Below are 18,679 nucleotides of genomic sequence, written 5' to 3' on the forward strand. Positions count from 1 at the left end.
GACAATAGACTGGCTCAATTTTACTAGTTCTTGAGCGGAGGGCATCACGGATTAGCCACGATCTTGCCCGCTGACTTCATCGCGTGCAGAGAGCCATCGCAACTGTTGGGGAGATAACGACCCACTCGATCGGCAAGCTGAGGCTGCTCATTGGTCCGACGACGCCGATCGGATGGTGGACCCATTGATAATGGAACTGCTCCGCTGGAAGAGCGGAAGTCGGGCGCGAGGTGCTCAATTAAGGACGGAACAAGGATGCAACTAGGGTGATTCAGCTAAGTAATTTAAGTTCCGATACCGTGAGTAAGAAAATTTTGTTAGACATATTTATTGGAAATATTTGTTGGATATTGGTGAGGAAAGATGAAAAAATATTGCAAGAGAGAGAGGAATGTAGAGCTAGATGGTCAAGAGAAATGTTTTAAGTTTAGTGGAGGAAAGCGGCGGAAGGAGATAAAAGAGTACATGCTGGGAATATAGAAATTTGAAACCATACGTAACTTCTGTTTATTTGGATTTGTTGGCTAGCACTCCCGCCGTGTGAATACAAACACAACATTTGTTTATTTTTTCTTTCACGATTTACCGAACTGATTTTATATTTGACGCTTTACTTTTCGTAAAACTTTCAAGGTAAAACTACAAGCTTTCGATTTACATTGGAAACTTTTGACAATTTGCAATAATGGCTCCGTAATAATCAAAAGAGAAAGTAAACAAAGAGAGGCTCTCATTTGCAGTTTAGCCATTTTGTCGTGGGACTAATGATATTCACCCTTTGGAATAAATACCAACTACCTGTTTACGTATCGGTTACACTGTTGCCATTTTTACAAATATTTTTATTATTATATGCTAAGAAAAAAATATTTATTCAATTTAAATTTTTAGAATCGGTCTTTGATTTGAAATATGCATGAAAAATTATTTCAAGTTTGGAATATATTGTTGTAGAATAGTAGCTGTTTAATGTAACTAATCTGTACTTTAATGTAGGTGCATCGCTTCAAACTCTATTAGTGAAAAAGGGGAAAGCTTGCACAATTCATACAATCAATCAACTAACTGATATTCGGAAAAGTGATGGGAGCGTGCAATGTTTTTGTATTCACGACATCCTGTTATATCTCTGACATTACCCACCCGCATTTTTTTTGGAAATCATACTGAATAACGAATCAAATTACAGACGAGTTAACTGGGATCAGATCCTGTCAGCTTCAAGCGAAATCAATCTTCAGTTCGATGAGCCGTCTGTATTTGGCAGCTTCTAGTTACTGTGCAGCATATATGAGACCCTCCCCCTTATACTAGTTCAGGGTCGGCTTACGCTCGCGAACTACTTGCCAAGGAAACACTTGATCATCTTGAGTAAAACTTACCTTTATTTCCGTATACGTTGCCACTTGAATCCCACTTCTTTAATCTACTCCTACCTCGGAACGCCTCCTATCCTGCTTCCTCTCCGTTCCTGCTTCTTTCGCGTTCCTCCTGTATTCTGGGACTACTCCGGCGAACTTGACATGGCTGTTGAGACGAAGCCGAAGTGATGCAGCCGATATGAATGGCGTCGGATATCGTTGCAATGGTGGATATCGTTGCACCACGCGATATTTGTTTATTTTTTCTTTCACAACATTTGTTTATTTTTTCTTTCACGATTTACCGAACTGATTTTATATTTGACGCTTTACTCTTCGTAAAACTTTCAAGGTAAAACTACAAGCTTTCGATTTACATTGGAAACTTTTGACAATTTGCAATAATGGCTCCGTAATAATCAAAAGAGAAAGTAAACAAAAAGAGGTTCTCATTTGCAGTTAGGCCATTTTGTCGTGGGACTAATGATATTCGCCCTTTGGAATAAATACCAACTACCTGTTTACGTATCGGTTACACTGTTGCCATTTTTACAAATATTTTTATTATTTTATGCTAAGAAAAAAATATTTATTCAATTTAAATTTTTAGAATCGGTCTTTGATTTGAAATATACATGAAAAATTGTTTCAAGTTAGGAATATATTGTTGTAGAATAGTAGCTGTTTAATGTAACTAATCTGTACTTTAATGTAGGTGCATCGCTTCAAACTCTATTAGTGAAAAAGGGGAAAGCTTGCACAATTCATACAATCAATCAACTAACTGATATTCGGAAAAGTGATGGGAGCGTGCAATGTTTTTGTATTCACGACATTCTGTTATATCTCTGACATTACCCACCCGCATTTTTTTTGGAAATCATACTGAATAACGAATCAAATTACAGACGAGTTAACTGGGATCAGATCCTGTCAGCTTCAAGCGAAATCAATCTTCAGTTCGATGAGCCGTCTGTATTTGGCAGCTTCTAGTTACTGTGCAGCATATATGAGACCCTCCCCCTTATACTAGTTCAGGGTCGGCTTACGCTCGCGAACTACTTGCCAAGGAAACACTTGATCATCTTGAGTAAAACTTACCTTTTTTTCCGTATACGTTGCCACTTGAATCCCACTTCTTTAATCTACTCCTACCTCGGAACGCCTCCTATCCTGCTTCCTCTCCGTTCCTGCTTCTTTCGCGTTCCTCCTGTATTCTGGGACTACTCCGGCGAACTTGACATGGCTGTTGAGACGAAGCCGAAGTGATGCAGCCGATATGAATGGCGTCGGATATCGTTGCACCACGCGTCGTATTGGAGGGACGCAGGGCGTAAACGGCGTAGCGTAGATTTTACAGGTAAACCGGAGGACCCTGTAGGTACGGGGGATGAAGGTATTAAAAACCGTTACTTCCGGTCGTTGGAGGTTCAGGGAGGTCGAGGTTCTGGAAAATTACTAGGTTTCCATTACCTGGTTGTCTGTTTTTGTCTGCTTCTCAAATTGATCCCCGCTTCTTTTATGCACGAATTACTTCACGGTTTTCAAGCACTTTTTCCAACACACTTATTTAAAGTTTTCACCAGTGTGTCTGCTCAGTTTGACAGTAATCAACTTAATGGCAGTCAGATCAGAGTACGTTCAGCTTGAACCTCGACCGTTGACCCCTCAGAAGTCCGTTACCTCTCACGTACCCTCCATCACATTGTACCTTTTATTTTCGTTATCCCCACCCTCCATGGCTGCCTACTTCCTTCGATATGCGCTACTAGCGGTGGGCAGTGGAAACTACAGGCGTGGATAGCTGCGTGCTTAGTGGGTGTTGGGTTGGAATGTTTACTGTTAGAATAATCACCTATCTTTTTGACACAAATTAACACATTCACTTAACCAGTTACGAAACACGACGGATCTCAACAATCTTGGATGAAATTAAAGCATAGGTTACACGTCTGAGCAGCACTGGTTATCACGCTGCTGTTGGTTATCTGGTTCTGTCAAAAACGATTTATTACATTTCAAAAGGACGTTTTTATGATTTGAATAAAAATATGTTTCAAAAACATCCCCAAATTTATTCATTTCGAAACAAAATTAGCTTCGCGAGTTTCTTTCGCATTGATTGCTTCGCACAGTTGAAATTTCTTGCGAGTTGTTCCCTGCGAAGTTTTAAGGAATAATCAAAACATAGTTTTAATAAAACATTACGATGATTGTTCACTGCATTTTGGTCCGATATGTTTCCGGATATATCATCAAACACACCAGGAACGTCGTTAAACGCTCGGAATAGCGATCTGTTAATTAAATGAACATTTTTTGATGAACTTTTTTCCAATTATTTAATTTTATTACTGTTATTTTGCAGGTTGATACTATTCCTGCATGAGTTTCCTTGTTTTTGGTACCGATAATCCGATAATCTCGGACAATCTTCGAATTTGATGTTTTGTAATTATTGTTTTTTGACATCTACTATTGTTCATGACGATTAAGGACAAAACCATCATACTATAATGCAGACTTGTAAACCACTTTGACCAATCATACCCGAGAATAATTTGCAATCGAAATGAATGACACATTCAATATAGATTTTGCTCTCGCTTTCTAGCATAGTTTTATTATACAGTATAATGTAGAGATGGGCAATTCGTTCGCGAACGGTTCAAAAGAACTAGTTCTTTTGAAAGAATGAACGAGCTATAGTTCAAAGTCGAGGAATCTGTTTTTTTGTTTTTTAAGCTCGCTCAACCTTTTTTCAAGAACGGTACCAATAAGAAAGTTTCGTCACGTAACCTCAGTTCAATTTCGAGGGACCTTTTTTTCCTCGCTTAAGCTTACAAAAGTGAGTTCTCGTTCAGTCTTTGAACAAACAAACCAACTATGAAAAGAACGATCGAACGGCTCTGGAGAACTAGTTCTTTCAACAGAACTCTGCATCACTGAACGGTTCTTTAAAATGAACTGTTTTGCCCATCTCTAGTATAATGTATAATCACAGACTAACAGACATGACAGTATGAGTAAATTCTTATAAAAATAATTTTTCGTGATGAACTAGTTCCACCTATATTGTACTGCGCGAACTATTTACTATCGGTACACCCCTTGTGTAACGTAAAAGTTTTTTTTACTATATGGTTTCCCCTCGTTTGTCAACACCGATCAGCTGCTTGCAGGGATGCCTGATTTCATCAAAATATTTGATAATGAATCGTCACAATAAATTATTGGATTACGTTGATAATATATTTAACTATTCTAGCGATGTTGGAAGGTAAACATTTATTTTTCTCAACGTTGTTCATCTAGACTATTTTTTATTGTGTTGGTAATTTTCTCCCGAAATTAGATGGCGGCAGACCAGAAGTAAGTAAATATTGTAACAAAATGGGTTCGATTTTGTATTGCGTTGGAGGATTAGAAGTAGGCACAATTCTGTATATAGTTTTGGCAATATGTATTAAATCTGTATCTTGCATGATATTTGCATGGAGGTATACAAATCAATACATTACAGATAAATCTGTATGAATGGCAACTCGGTTGGTAAATGAAAAAAATAAACACAGTCTAGACGACAGACAGGATGTTTTTGATAGGGTAACGTGGCGCCATCATGACATATGCGAGTACTGTCCCAACTAAAGGAATATTCGAAATGACCGTTTATATGGTTAAAGAATCTAATTTGAGTGTCCTGTCTGTTAGTCTGTGGTATAATCTGTGGCTGACCGGGCAGCTGACTGACATGACAATTTAAAACATGAATAGAATCAGTTATCAGCAAACTTTCGTGGCGATCGGTCTATTTGGGTAGGAAGCTCGGAAATCGAAATTTACTCACGAACTTTAGTACAGTGTTATTTGCCGCTTTACTTCGGTATTAAGTATCGAAACTGTTTTTTCCGCGATGCGGGAGAATACATTTCGTGTGGACTATTCGCAGTTCCCGAAAACCCTTTCTCACGACGCGATATTAAAGTTCATCGGGAAAGAGCTCGGTCTTACTCGTGAAAATGTGATCCAAATTCAACCTAGCAAAAGGCTTGGATGTACCTTCGTAAAGGTCAACAGCCTTGTCGTGGCCGAAAAAATCGAACACGATAACAAGCACGAATTCGTTTTTGATGGAAAGGTGCATAAACTACGAGTGACAATGGAGGACGGTACGGTGGAGGTGCAGATATTCGACCTTCCCGAAGACGTTACCAACGAAGAAATCGTTGCTTTTCTAGCCGAATACGGTCAAGTTCTAAGCATTCGAGATCTTTTGTGGGACAATCGCTATAGTGCGTTCGAAGGCATAAAGACCGGAGTTCGGATTGCCCGAATGGTTGTCAAAAAAATATTCCTTCCCTTGTAACAATCAAAGGCGAAGACACTGCTGTGGGTTACAAGGGACAACGACAAACTTGTCTACACTGTCGTGAGTATGTACACATTGGTATCCCATGTGTGCAAAACAAGAAATTACTTGTACAAAAACTGGAAGCGGATAAATCGTACGCTAGCGTAACGAAAAGTAACACAAATCAGCAGAAAAGAGTAGTAATAAACAATAACATCTCTCCGAAGCAGGTCGTTTCTAAACAAGGGTCGGGGTCGAAGCCCCTCCCAGACAACTCGAACATCGAACTAACATCACGAAACCTCAACTTTTGCCCTTGGCTTGACCAGCAAAAGACAATTATGGCTCCCCCCGCTGCACCAAACCAACTTACTACTCAAGTAGACGTGACATTACCAGCTTCTAATAAAAATGATGGAAACGAAACAGACTGCTCATAAAAATCGTCGGGATCGGCCTGCCGACGCTCACGCAGACAACCGCCAGAAAAGAGAATGCGTCAAGCCGATGAAGTCCTTCCTTCGAACGAACACGAACGAGTCCAGCTAGCTGATGAGGATATACAATCTTCGATTTCGTAAGCTGTAATATCGCATCCATCAACATCAACACGATCACCAACACAACCAAATTGAACGCTCTTCGCACGTTTATCCGCACCATGGAACTTGACATCGTGTTTCTACAGGAGATTGAAAATGAACAATTGACCTTACCCGGTTAGAACGTGGTGTGCAACGATGATCACGCAAGAAGGGGAACAGCGATTGCATTGAAGGAATATATAAAATTCTCGCATGTAGAAAAGAGCCTGGACGGAAGATTAGTGGCCTTACGCGTACAGGACATAACTATGTGCAATGTGTATGCCCCATCTGGTAGTGCCCGTCGCGAGGAGCGAGAGCAATTCTTTAACACAACGATAGCTTATTATCTCCGTCATCGCACTGCCCGGGGGTGATTTCAACTGTGTGACAGGATTATCTGATGCCACTGGCAACAACCCTAGTCCCACTTTACAAGCCACCATTCAGCAATTGCATCTTCGAGATACTTGGCAACACCTCCGTCCGCACGAGATCGGGTACACATACATCACGTCAAACTCTTCTGCCCGATTAGACCATATATATGTCAGCACAAGCCTTCAAAATCAGCTGAGAACAACAGATGTCCATGTATGTTGTTTCTCAGATCACAGGGCAGTTACGCTCAGAATCTGCCTCCCTCTTCGCGACAAACCTCATGGCCGAGGATACTGGTCACTCCACCCCCACCTCCTAACCACCGAAAACATCGACGAGTTTCAGCTACGGTGGCAATACTGGTCAGCGTCGCAACTTTTCGTCTTGGATGAAATGGTGGCTGTCGTACGCAAAGCCTAAAATCAAATCGTTCTACAAATGGAAATCGAAAATTGCCTTTGACAGTTTCTACAGAGAACAGCAGCGTCTCTACGGATTATTACGGGAGGCAGTCGACAACTATCATAACAACCGCACTATGCTCACAACGATCAATCGACTGAAAGCGGAGATGCTTTTGCATCAAAGACGGTTTACTGAGATGTTTGTACGTAGCAATGAAACATACATAGCAGGAGAACCAATTTCTACCTACCAGCTGGGAGACCAATAAGACGAAAAACTATTATTGAACGAATTCGAAATGATAATGACGAAATAATAGAAAACGCAACAACGATCCAAGATTACATGCTGCAATACTTCTCTGAATTGTACGCACGTAACCAAACGGAGGAAGAAGGAAACAACAGTATTTTTCATTGCGACAGAGTGATACCTGAGCAGGATGTACCGAACGCAGCTAGCATGGATGAAATCACTACATCGGATATCTTGAATGCAATTCGCACTAGTGCATCCAGAAAATCACCTGGCCCAGATGGTTTACCGAAGAAATTTTACTCACGCACCTTCGATATTATACATCGTGAACTAAACCTAGTGTTGAATGAGGCTATCAACTCAAACTTTCCAACACAGTTCGTGGACGGAGTTATTGTTTTGGTGAAGAAACGCGGAGCAGGAGACACTGCATGCCGATAAGCCTAATCAACTATGATTACAAAATTCTCGCTCGGATTTTGAAACAGCGCCTCGAACGGATACTTCAATCTCATACTGTGTTATCAAATTCGCAGAAATGTGCTAACTCCCAAGGAAATATCTTTCAGGCCACACTGGCTCTGAAGGATAAAATTGCACACATAATAGCCAGCAAATGAAGAGGCAAGTTGGTATCGTTTGATCTCGATCACGCATTCGATAGAGTTAATCACGATTTTTTGTTTCGCACCATGCATTCATTGGGTTTCAACACAGCTCTGGTTGAGTTACTCAGTCGTATAGCTACAGCATCTTCATCAAGATTATTATTGAACGGACACCTCTCCTCCCCATTCCCCATCCAGCGATCGGTGAGGCAGGGCGACCCTCTATCGATGCTATTATTCACCATACAGCTAAATCCTCTACTGCGAAGGCTAGAACAAGTATGCGGAACCGACCTGATCGTCGCATATGCAGATGATATTACCACAGACTAACAGACATGACAGTATGAGTAAATTCTTATAAAAATTATTTTTCGTGATGCGCTAGTTCCACCTATATTGTACTGCGCGAACTATTTACTATCTGTACACCCCTTGTGTTATGTAAAAGTTTTTTTACTAGTTGGTTTCCCCTCGTTTGTCAACACCGATCAGCTGCTCGCAGGGATGCCTGATTTTATCAAAATATTTGAAAATGAATCGTCACAATAATTTATTAGATTACATTGATAATATATTTAACTTTTTCGCGATGTTGGAAGGTAACCATTTATTCGACTCAAAGTTGTTCATCTAGACTATTTTTTATTGTGTTGGTAGTTTTCACCCGAAATTAAGTGGCGGCAGACCAGAAGCAAGTAAATATTGTAACAAAACGGATTCGATTTTGTATTGCGTTGGAGGATGAGAAGTAGGCACAATTATGTATATAGTTTAGGCAATATGTATTAAATCTGTATCCTGCATGAAATTCGCATGGACGTATACAAATCAATACATTACAGGTAATTCTGTATGAATAGCAACTCTGTTGGAAAATGAAAAAAATAAACACAGTCTAGATGACAGACAGGATGTTTTTGATAGGGTAACGTGGCGCCATCATGACACATGTGAGTACTGTCCCAAATAAAGGAATATTCGAAATGACCGTTAAAATGATTGAAGAATCTAATTTGAGTGTCCTGTCTGTTAGTCTGTGATATTACCGTCATTGTCGCAGGAGCCCGTTTAAATGAAGAAAACCCAATAGCGATTGACGTAGGTGATACGTCAAATCCAATAACACTACCATGGATTCGCACGGAAAATTGTGTCAAAGTACTTGGTGTAACATTCTCTAACTCTCTGCGACAAATGGTGTCGCTAAACTGGGATAACACCGTATCAAATTTTGCTCGGCTGGTATGGATGCACTCCCTGCGCAGCTTAGCCATGCATCAAAAGATAATATTACTGAACACATTCATTTCATCAAAAATGTGGTATATAGTTTCAAATATTCTTCCAACTACTGCACACGTGGCTAAGTTGACTGCTACCATGCGTTCGTATCTTTTCCGTGGCGCATGTGCGACAGTACCGATGCAGCAATTAGCTCGCAGTATCGAACATGGTGGACTGAAACTGCAACTACGAGCGATTAAATGCAAGGCCTTGCTAATGAATCGTCATCTGCAAGAGCTTGAATCCATTCCGTTTTACTCTTCCTATATCGACCAAAGCAATACTCTCAGAACAATTTCCCTCAGAAACTTTCCCTGTCTTAAACTAATTCTTGATCTTACCCAAACCCTTCCCTTCCAAATCCACCTGCATCCCTCCACTGATCTAATTCATCGTCATTTAATTGAACAAACTGATCGCATCCGAATCGAAACTGCTAACCCTCATCATAACTGGAAACGTATATGGAGAAATGTTTCGTCTCGTGAACTACTACCTGTACAACGTAGCTCACTCTACATGTGGGTGAATCAAAAGGTGAAACACAGACGTTTACTGCACATCATGGGACGTGCGGATGGAGCTAACTGCACTCACTGCACCGAACCCATCGAAATAATACAGCACAAATTTTTCGGTTGCCATAGAGTGAGGGATGCCTACGCACTACTACAACAACGGCTGGCAGTGGTAACAGGTGGACAACGAATCGTGGAAGATGAATTGATGAGGCCTGCACTTGAACGAATGAATAAAACAACGAGAACGAAGATACTTAAAATACTAAAGTGTTACATTACATTCATTGAAAACATTGTCGAGAGTAGGATAAATTTAGAAATTCTGGATTTTAATTTTGAAGTTGAAGTTTGACCAAAGATTGACAACAAATTTTATTATAAATATTCAATATGACAAATAAACGTACAAATTAAAAAAAAGGCGGGTGGGTAATGTCAGAGACATAACTGGATGTCGTGAATACGAAAACAACTGACACTTCCGAATATCAATTAGTTGATCAATTGTATGAATTATGCAAGCATTCCCCTTTTCCACATTAAGGCTTCACTTGATCTAGATTACTGTGAATTTCACACAGCGAAATGTGCAATAACCCAACCAAACTGTTCTAGATTTGCACTAAACTGAGGATATTTACCTTCGATTTGCGAACAACAAATCCTAATAGTTCTTTAGAAAACTTTTAGAGCCATTGGAACAGCTGATTTTTTTTGTAATGTTCTCCACCGTTGCTTTTTCATCCATGCAAATGACTGGCAGCTGTGACTTAATCGCTTTTGTCGGAAGCGAAACTAGGTTTGCGAACGGCACAAAATACATCTGCTCGCATTGGCGATAGAATTCAAACTGATTCAATTTTTGTTAGGAGATTTCTTTTAAGTGGTTTCGTTTGTAGCTTTTTCACTAATGGGCGATCCTAACGGCTATAAAAATAGCTGCATACAAAATTTTAATTTCGATTATTTCATTTCGGATTTGCATAATTTATTGAAAGAAACTATCAATGTGCTGTAGGGATTCGTTTCTAGCATTCAGAAGGACCAAATTGAGGAACTCACTACGATATTCACCACTTTTCGGAACATTTTTCTCGAACGATTTGTTGTACAGCAGCAGATACTTTGTTGTCTTCCTCAGAACGCGTTCTGATTGGCTGGTGTTGACATGGGTCAAATGAGACAGGTTTTTCAATAATGTGCTATTGAAATACTTCAATGCTTTTGCTATACACGTTTAAGTTGAAAAATTTCGATTCTGTCGGTAGTTAGATTATATAAATCCTTCCACAGATCACTGAGCTATGAGCTTTCAAAATACGAGAAAGGCAAACGCGCCTCATGAATTATCCTCTTTGATACTCGTTTATACCAAACATTTAAGAAAAGTTTAATTTTGAACTATTTGAGATTATGTCACACAACTGAAAATTTTATCATAAAATTGTGAGCATATTTCCGATGGCATGTAGAAAAAATTATGTTGATTCGTTAGATACAACAAGAGATATTCACGATCAAAAACTTATCACTCTCTCAGAGGGTAAATTTTGAAAAGGCAGCCCATAGTAAAGTAAGTCGTATTCACGACAAAAATAAAATAACACAGTGTTACAAATTTCTTGTGTAAGTGTGTGTTGCAAGATCTGACAGGCGAAATGTCAAAGCGTCAAATGACATCAGAAATTGTCAATATGACCAGGAAATGTTTTGCACTGAATAATACAGTATAATCAAATATACTATATATCACTATGGATCATATTAAATGAAACTACTGGTATATTGAGATAAGAAGCTTGGCATATCAAGTTTGGTAGTGCAATAGCTATATTATTGCTTTCAAACTTGTAGTGAAACAAAACCAAAGGCACTAAAAATTTAGAGCCGATTCAAAATGGTCCTGCCATTATTGTATGGAAAATTCCGGCAGAAATAGAACCGTTAATAACCGCTAAACGAAATTCTCTGCCGGAAACGATTGTTGCATTGTTGCCAGACTCTTGCCGCAATTCGGCCAGCATTCCGGCAAAACCTTTTGGGAAACGTTACCAGGCGTCTGGGGGAAATTTGACAGACACGTGCAAGCGGGAAAGTGCGATGGCAAAAAAGGTTACTACCCGCATACGCATGGCTGCCAGGTAGCTGACTAAACGTTGCCAGCTGGAAAAAAATGGCTGGCAGACATTCTGGTGACCGACTGCCTCACCGCTGCCAGATATACAACTCAAACGATACAACCGTTTCCACCAGGATTTTTCCACATTGAAATCTTTGACATTTTCAGTGAAGGTGAGAAGATGAAAACGCTCGGCTAACTTCGATACAGGCGACTTTGTTTTGTCAAATTGGATTTGACAACCGTCACTGAATCAATTTTGGTAGCCGTCTGTTGGCCATGTCTGTCCAGGTAGCCAAAACGCTAAGCGGGTAAGACCAAATACAAATAATAATACCCCTGCCCGCATACCTGGTCTGCCATGGCCACCAGACGGCTACCAAAATCGATTCAGTGAAGGTTGTCAAATCCAATTTGACAAAACAAAGTCGCCTGTATCCTGGTCGATACGGTTGTATGGTTTGAGTTGTATATCTGGCAGCGGTAAGGCAGTCGGTCATAAGAATGTCTGCCAGCCATATTTTTCCAGCTGGCAGCGTTTAGTCAGCCATCTGGCAGCCATGCGTATGCGGGTATATTCGGAGCGCCATTGTTTGGTTCACAGAATGATCAGCCTGTTTTACTGTTTCGTCATGACAGCTTAGAAAAATTGAAAAAGAAAATCTCTGGCAACGCTACGACATCAAAGTATGCTAGTAATTATCATGAAAATAATGCGTCGCTATTGAAGAGGGAATAAAAATATTTCTGTGTCACGCTATATACGCGGGATTATTGAACGGATAATTCCCACATCATAGGTTACTTCTTGACGTGAATGTTTAGTGCGTTGAGCGAATGCCTGGCCGATGTCACCACTCGAATAAGAAAGAGCTTCCTTTCAAGATTCCTTGAGAGCTGCTCAGGACCGAAGATGGCCTGAATGAGATTAGGTCGTATATTTAGTGGTATAACAGATCGGCTGAAAAGTTCGTATCGTTTCTATGAGAGGGCGCCACTAGAATTAAATCCATACCATTTTCAGTTAGTACCAACCTTCAAAAGATACGTATATAAATTTGACAGCTGTCTGATTATTAGTTTGTGAGATATTGCATATTGATTGAAGCTACTTTTTTTATTGTGAAAAAATGAAAAAAAAAGAATTTCGTGTGTTGATGAAACACTACTTTTTGATGAAAAAAAGTGCCGCCGATGCCAAAAAATGGCTTGATAAGTATTATCCAGACTCTGCACCGGGCGAAGCAACAATTCGTAAGTGGTTTGCAAAATTTCGTACTGGTCATATGTTCGGATCAGGAAAAAGAAAAACTCTTTTTGTAGCAGCCAATTTGCAGCAGTTCAAAAAATTATAGTTTCTTTCTCTTTCCTCGTGCAATAGACTAAACCGCTAAACGTGATTTCAACAGGTTACCAAATGGATCGCAACTAATGGCAACGGAATGTTCGACGGATTTCAAATTTTTATATATAAATTTCAACGAAATAATATTTTATAAATTCACACACTGCAACTGAGAAATTCTTCTTGTTTTGTTTTGATCATTCACGTCATTCTCACCTACGTCATCCTCATTACCAATATTACTAATCGACATGGTAGGTCGCTAGACCGACGATACTTAGACGCCATCCTTCGGCGGGCACAATTCCCCAGCCCGTAACTTCGCTACCGTTCCGTGGACAGGTTCGAATTTACCGCTAACAACATCCATAACAGCCAAATTAGCCACCGCTCGTCGGAAAACTCCAGCAGATGTTCTCACCATCGCCTGTCGAATTACTCCGTCAGATCCCGTTATCGTCTTTGCAACGATGCCACGAATCCAGTTCTTCCGATTTTTCCCGTCAACCACGAAAACTAGATCGCCTTCATTCAACGGTGTGCAGTTTCTATGCCATTTTGTTCGTTGGTTAATACTAGGAAAGTATTCTTTATGCCATCTTTCCCATATTTTGTCCGCATGATACTGCGATCGTGAGTACACATTTCGCAGTGCTTCAGCCGTGCTAGTAGGTCCACCTACCGCCATATCAGATGCTTTTACTGTTCCGCGAAGAAAGTGGTTTGGTGTAAGCGCTTCAATCTCTGCAGACTCTTGTGGTACATATGTCAAGGGTCGTGAATTTATCATATCTTCAGCTTCCGCTATCGTCGTCAACAGAATTTCATCGTTCAACTTTCTCCCATCGTCTAGCGCCTTAAATGCTGTTTTCACCGAGCGAACCATCCTCTCCCATATTTCACCCATATGGGGTGTCGCGGGTGGATTGAAATTCCACCGAATCCTGGGACTTGTTATTTGCTGTGCGCAGGACAGATCAATCTCCTTTTTTATCTTCGACATCTCGTTCCATGCTCCTTTGAAATTTGTTCCGTTATCCGAAAAAAATTCTTCCGGAGCTCCGCGTTTACAGATGAACGGGCGAATCGCCATTAGACAAGCTTGGGTACTCAAACCATGTACGACTTCTAAGTGCACCGCACGAACTGCCAAGCACGTAAAGAGCGCTATCCACCGCTTTTCTTTACGGCGGCCTTCAGTGACTTCTACTGGACCTAGGTAATCCACTCCAACCGAACTGAAGGGGCGCACATGTGGTATAATTCGCTGAACAGGAAGAGGGGCCATTACAGATATTGTAGGTACGCATCTATTTACTCGGCACCACATGCATTCCTTCATTACCATCTGTATAACTACTCTTAGCTTGGGAATGTAGAATCGTTGCCGCAGCTCATTGAATACGGTTTCTCGATTCGCATGACCAAATTTCTCGTGAAAATGCTCAATAAGTTTTTTTGTAACTTCATGCATTTTAGGAAGAATGATTGGAAACTTCATGTCAAACGATGCAAGTTCTGATTGCTTTAACCTGCCGTTCATCCTTATTACGTCATCGCTATCCAGAATAGGAGATTGCTTGTAAATTTCACTAGACTCTTCCAGTTCGACCGATGGATAACCATTTTTACGATCTCTATTTTTCAGTAATACCTTGACTTCGTCGGGAAAAGCTTCAGCTTGAGTTTTTCTCCAAATGACAGTTTCACCTTTCTGGAGCTCTTCCTGCGTTAGTGGTACAATAATCGATCTAAACCTACTGGAAGTGTAACATAACTTCTGCTGGTTCAGAGTTGCCTTGACGGTGTAAATCGGTGACCCCACTCTTTTGCGGCGACAGTTTTCCACAAATCTACCAACATATGCGATGACACGGAGCAACCGTGTCCAACGAGAAACGTTGTTTATGTTCATCAAATGCATCGGGACTTCTATGTCGTGGTAAAGAAGTAAAGCTCTCATCTCTTCTTTCGTGTCTGGATCAGGTAGTACTTGCTTTGGCCAGTCCCTCTCAGATTGATATAACAACTCGGATCCTTTAAACCATGGTCCATTTCGTTTTAGAGGTGGCCCTTTACCCCATTTAGTAAGTGTATCTGCGATATTCAACTTCGATTCGACCCAACGCCAATCCGACACGCTTGTTAGCTCCTCTATTTTCCCAATTCTAAACGCTGTGAATTGCTTGTAATTATGTTGATCCGATCGAATCCAGCTAAGAACGACAGAAGAATCAGTCCAAAAAACCCGTCGATGGATGGGAAGGGAATGGCTCGATTGAATAGTATGCAACATTCGACTTCCAAGAACTGCTGCCATTAACTCGAGACGTGGAATTGACTGACGCTTTAAAGGGGCTACTTTTGATCGCGACATTACCAAAGAACATTATACTTCGTCGTCAATTACGGTTCTAAAATACGCAACGCATCCGTAAGCCAGCTCGCTAGCGTCCGTAAAGATATGCAGTTCCAATATTCCATTAGTCGAGCCATTTTCAAAATAGCACCGCGGTATATGGATAGTGTTAACTTCCGGCAACAAACCCGTCCATCGCTTCCATTTTTCAAAACAATTATCATCAATTTCATCATCCCACGGACAACCGGTACGCCATAGATCCTGGACTAGCATTCGTCCATGAATAGTGAACGGAGCGAGAAGACCCAGCGGTTCAAAAAATCCCATCACACAACTCAGAGTCAACCGTTTAGTTGGCCTTTTCTCACCTTCCAGATAAGGTCTTAAATTTTCGCGATGTTCAGTGGAAAATGAAAACACATCATCAACTGGATCTCAAATTATGCCCAGTACCCGTTCGTTTTCATTTATTTTGTCTCGATGGAAATGAATTGCTCGACTGGTCGTTGATTCCCCCAGACTTCGTAGAACTTCGTTCGAGTTGGAGACCCAGTTCCTTATATCGAAACCTGCCTTCATATGAATCTGTCTCACCTCGTTTGCACGTTGAACTGCTTCGTGAACTGAATCAGCACTGTCAAAGTAGTCGTCGACATAGTGGTTCTCGACTATGGCTGCCGCTGCTTCAGGATACCTTTCCGCATACTCATTCGCATTTATATTTTTAATGTATTGCGCTGAACACGGAAAACTTGTTGATTCGAAAGTAGCGACATCCATTATGTAGATATCTGGAGCATCGAGAGGGTTGTATCGGAAAAGAAAACGTTGAGCATGTTTGTCTTCATCTCGTATCTTGATTTGATGATACATTTCACGGATGTCTGCTCCGAAAGCGATCCGACGTTGACGGAAACGGCTTATTACTGTAGTTAATGGAGTCAGCATATCTGGTCCCTTGAGAAGTTGCGAGTTCGGGGAAACGCCTTGCACGGTTGCCGCAGCATTCCAAACGGGACGGACTTTTCCGGTTTTTTCGGATTGAGTACGACGTTCAACGGAAGATACCAGACCTTACGGTGGTCCACTTCAGTTAATTCATTTTTAGATGCAAGATGAGCATATCCTTTTTGTTTGTATTCGTGGATTTGCTTGCGGACATTTGCATACAACTCCGGCGATTTAAACAATTTTTGTTCCAACTGCTTTAATCTTCGCAAAGCCATCGGAAAACTATCCGGAAACTGATAGTTATCAGTTCTCCACAACAATCCGGTCTCGTATCTGTCACCGATACGCTTAGTTGTTCGCTCCAAGATATCACGGGCTCGTCGATCTTCTTTTGATTCTCGCAATACTAATACGTTGCCTTCTTCTAACGTGTAGTATGTCTTCAAAAGATCATGAAGATCTTCGTTGCTTACTCTGTCGTGGAATCCGACAAGTGCCTCACTGGGAGCAGGATCGCTTTTAGGTCCGTACGGTCCAATCCAGTTTGGATCGGACGGCTATCGGCTCTCCTGGTCTACCAGATCTGGATTCAATTGGTGCAAAAACGTCGATGTTGTTTAGCCCTATAAGTAGACCTGGACTTTGCTGCTCATACGAACGAATGGGAAGATTGTGTAAGAACTTGTATTGCTTCGACAAGGCCACTGTATCTAGAGCCTGGACCGGAAGCGTTAGTTCGTCTACCGTCCGCACTGTTTGAAGTTTCATTTTATTTCTGGAACCCCGAGCGGAGATCCATAGAATCATTCGCATCGATTGCTTTTCCACCCGAGTGACATCTGCTGTCCATTTGATTGTCAGTGGCTCATGAACGCCTACGACACCCAACTGGTTTGCTAATGATCTCTCGACTAAAGTGACAGAAGCTCCTTCATCAAGAAACGCTATAGTGTGCACTGCCTTATTTCCGCAGTACAAAGTCACCGGAAGCATGCGAAACATTATGCTTTCGTTTGTCCTTATGTGCGTGTTGATAGAACCATTGCACAGTGGTTTGAATCGACAAAAACGTGAACTTAATTCTCTAGCCGTTAAACCGTTGATCCGATATACATAGTTCCTTTGGAGAACTCATTCACAAAAATATACCTCGTGATTTGATCACAATAAAAAATGTGCAAAGCCTACTACGATAAAAGTTCATTTCAACAACTTTTTTCGCTTAATAGATAGAAAAACGATGTCTTCTACAAAGTTTTAGAACTTCTAACGAGGAAAAACTTTGCCGAAGAAACTATAGGTCTAACGCAAGAAGTTTCGGATATATGAAGCATTTTCGTTTGAAACCACTTAAAATCAATTTTTTGTTCATAACTTTTTTCGCAATTATTTTCAGTGTCTACTGTGTTCGAGACAATTACTAAAAACGTAAAATTACACATTTTTGTTGAAGACTGTGTACGGTTTGGCCTTTTCCCTAAAAAGTTATTTAACATTTAAACTTTTATATACACTAACTTTAACTACTAATAGGAAGCAGGGTCGCAGACCAAAAGGCACATACATATACTTTTTGGAAAGCTTAAATCAAGTAATATAAAGTTACGAAGTGTGTAGGGTGGCCTTTTTAAATTGTGTGAATGAGACAACAAAATATAGAGAGCTTTTTTGACCATTTTCTTAGGAAAACTTACATTAATAAAATTGTTTATCTTCATATCATGCGTTTTTTGGTGATATCAACCGATAAGTTACCTTTAGGCAACAACTTTTGCAAGAAATTGCAGTCGAGGTGTAAAAAATAGAGCATTAGTTTTAACATCAGACGAAAGAGAAGACTTTTCACTATAGTTTACTATTATGACTTACTCTCAGCGAGTACCGAGTCTTTCGGAATTCCTCTTCAAAGTGAAAGTTGATAGGTATCTTATTAACCGTTATCACAAAAAAATCGCGAGATATCACCGACTTCAGTAAAAAATGTAATAGAATTGAAATAAGCAAACGATTAGTTACAAATTCCCTAAAACCAAACATTTTGTTAATTATTATTCTTTATTCTTTGTCTGTGCACGTTTTTATACTCGAGTTCAGGCATTTTTCTTTAAAAAAAATGTCTAGACTCATAATTTACATAATTTGA

The 18,679-nt window shown here is 40.4% G+C and overlaps 1 protein-coding gene across 1 annotated transcript; it reads right to left on the reverse strand.

Moving 5' to 3' along the window:
* Window positions 1–13,500: 13,500 nt before the first annotated feature.
* On the reverse strand, window positions 13,501–14,316 carry LOC131429055 (uncharacterized). Its single transcript, XM_058593105.1, has one exon. The coding sequence runs from the start codon at window positions 14,314–14,316 to the stop codon at window positions 13,501–13,503; it is 816 nt and encodes a 271-aa protein (XP_058449088.1).
* Between the last annotated feature and the right edge of the window lie 4,363 nt (window positions 14,317–18,679).

This window comes from Malaya genurostris, chromosome 2, assembly GCF_030247185.1.
Source record: "Malaya genurostris strain Urasoe2022 chromosome 2, Malgen_1.1, whole genome shotgun sequence".
NCBI classification, from domain to species: Eukaryota; Metazoa; Arthropoda; class Insecta; order Diptera; family Culicidae; genus Malaya; species Malaya genurostris.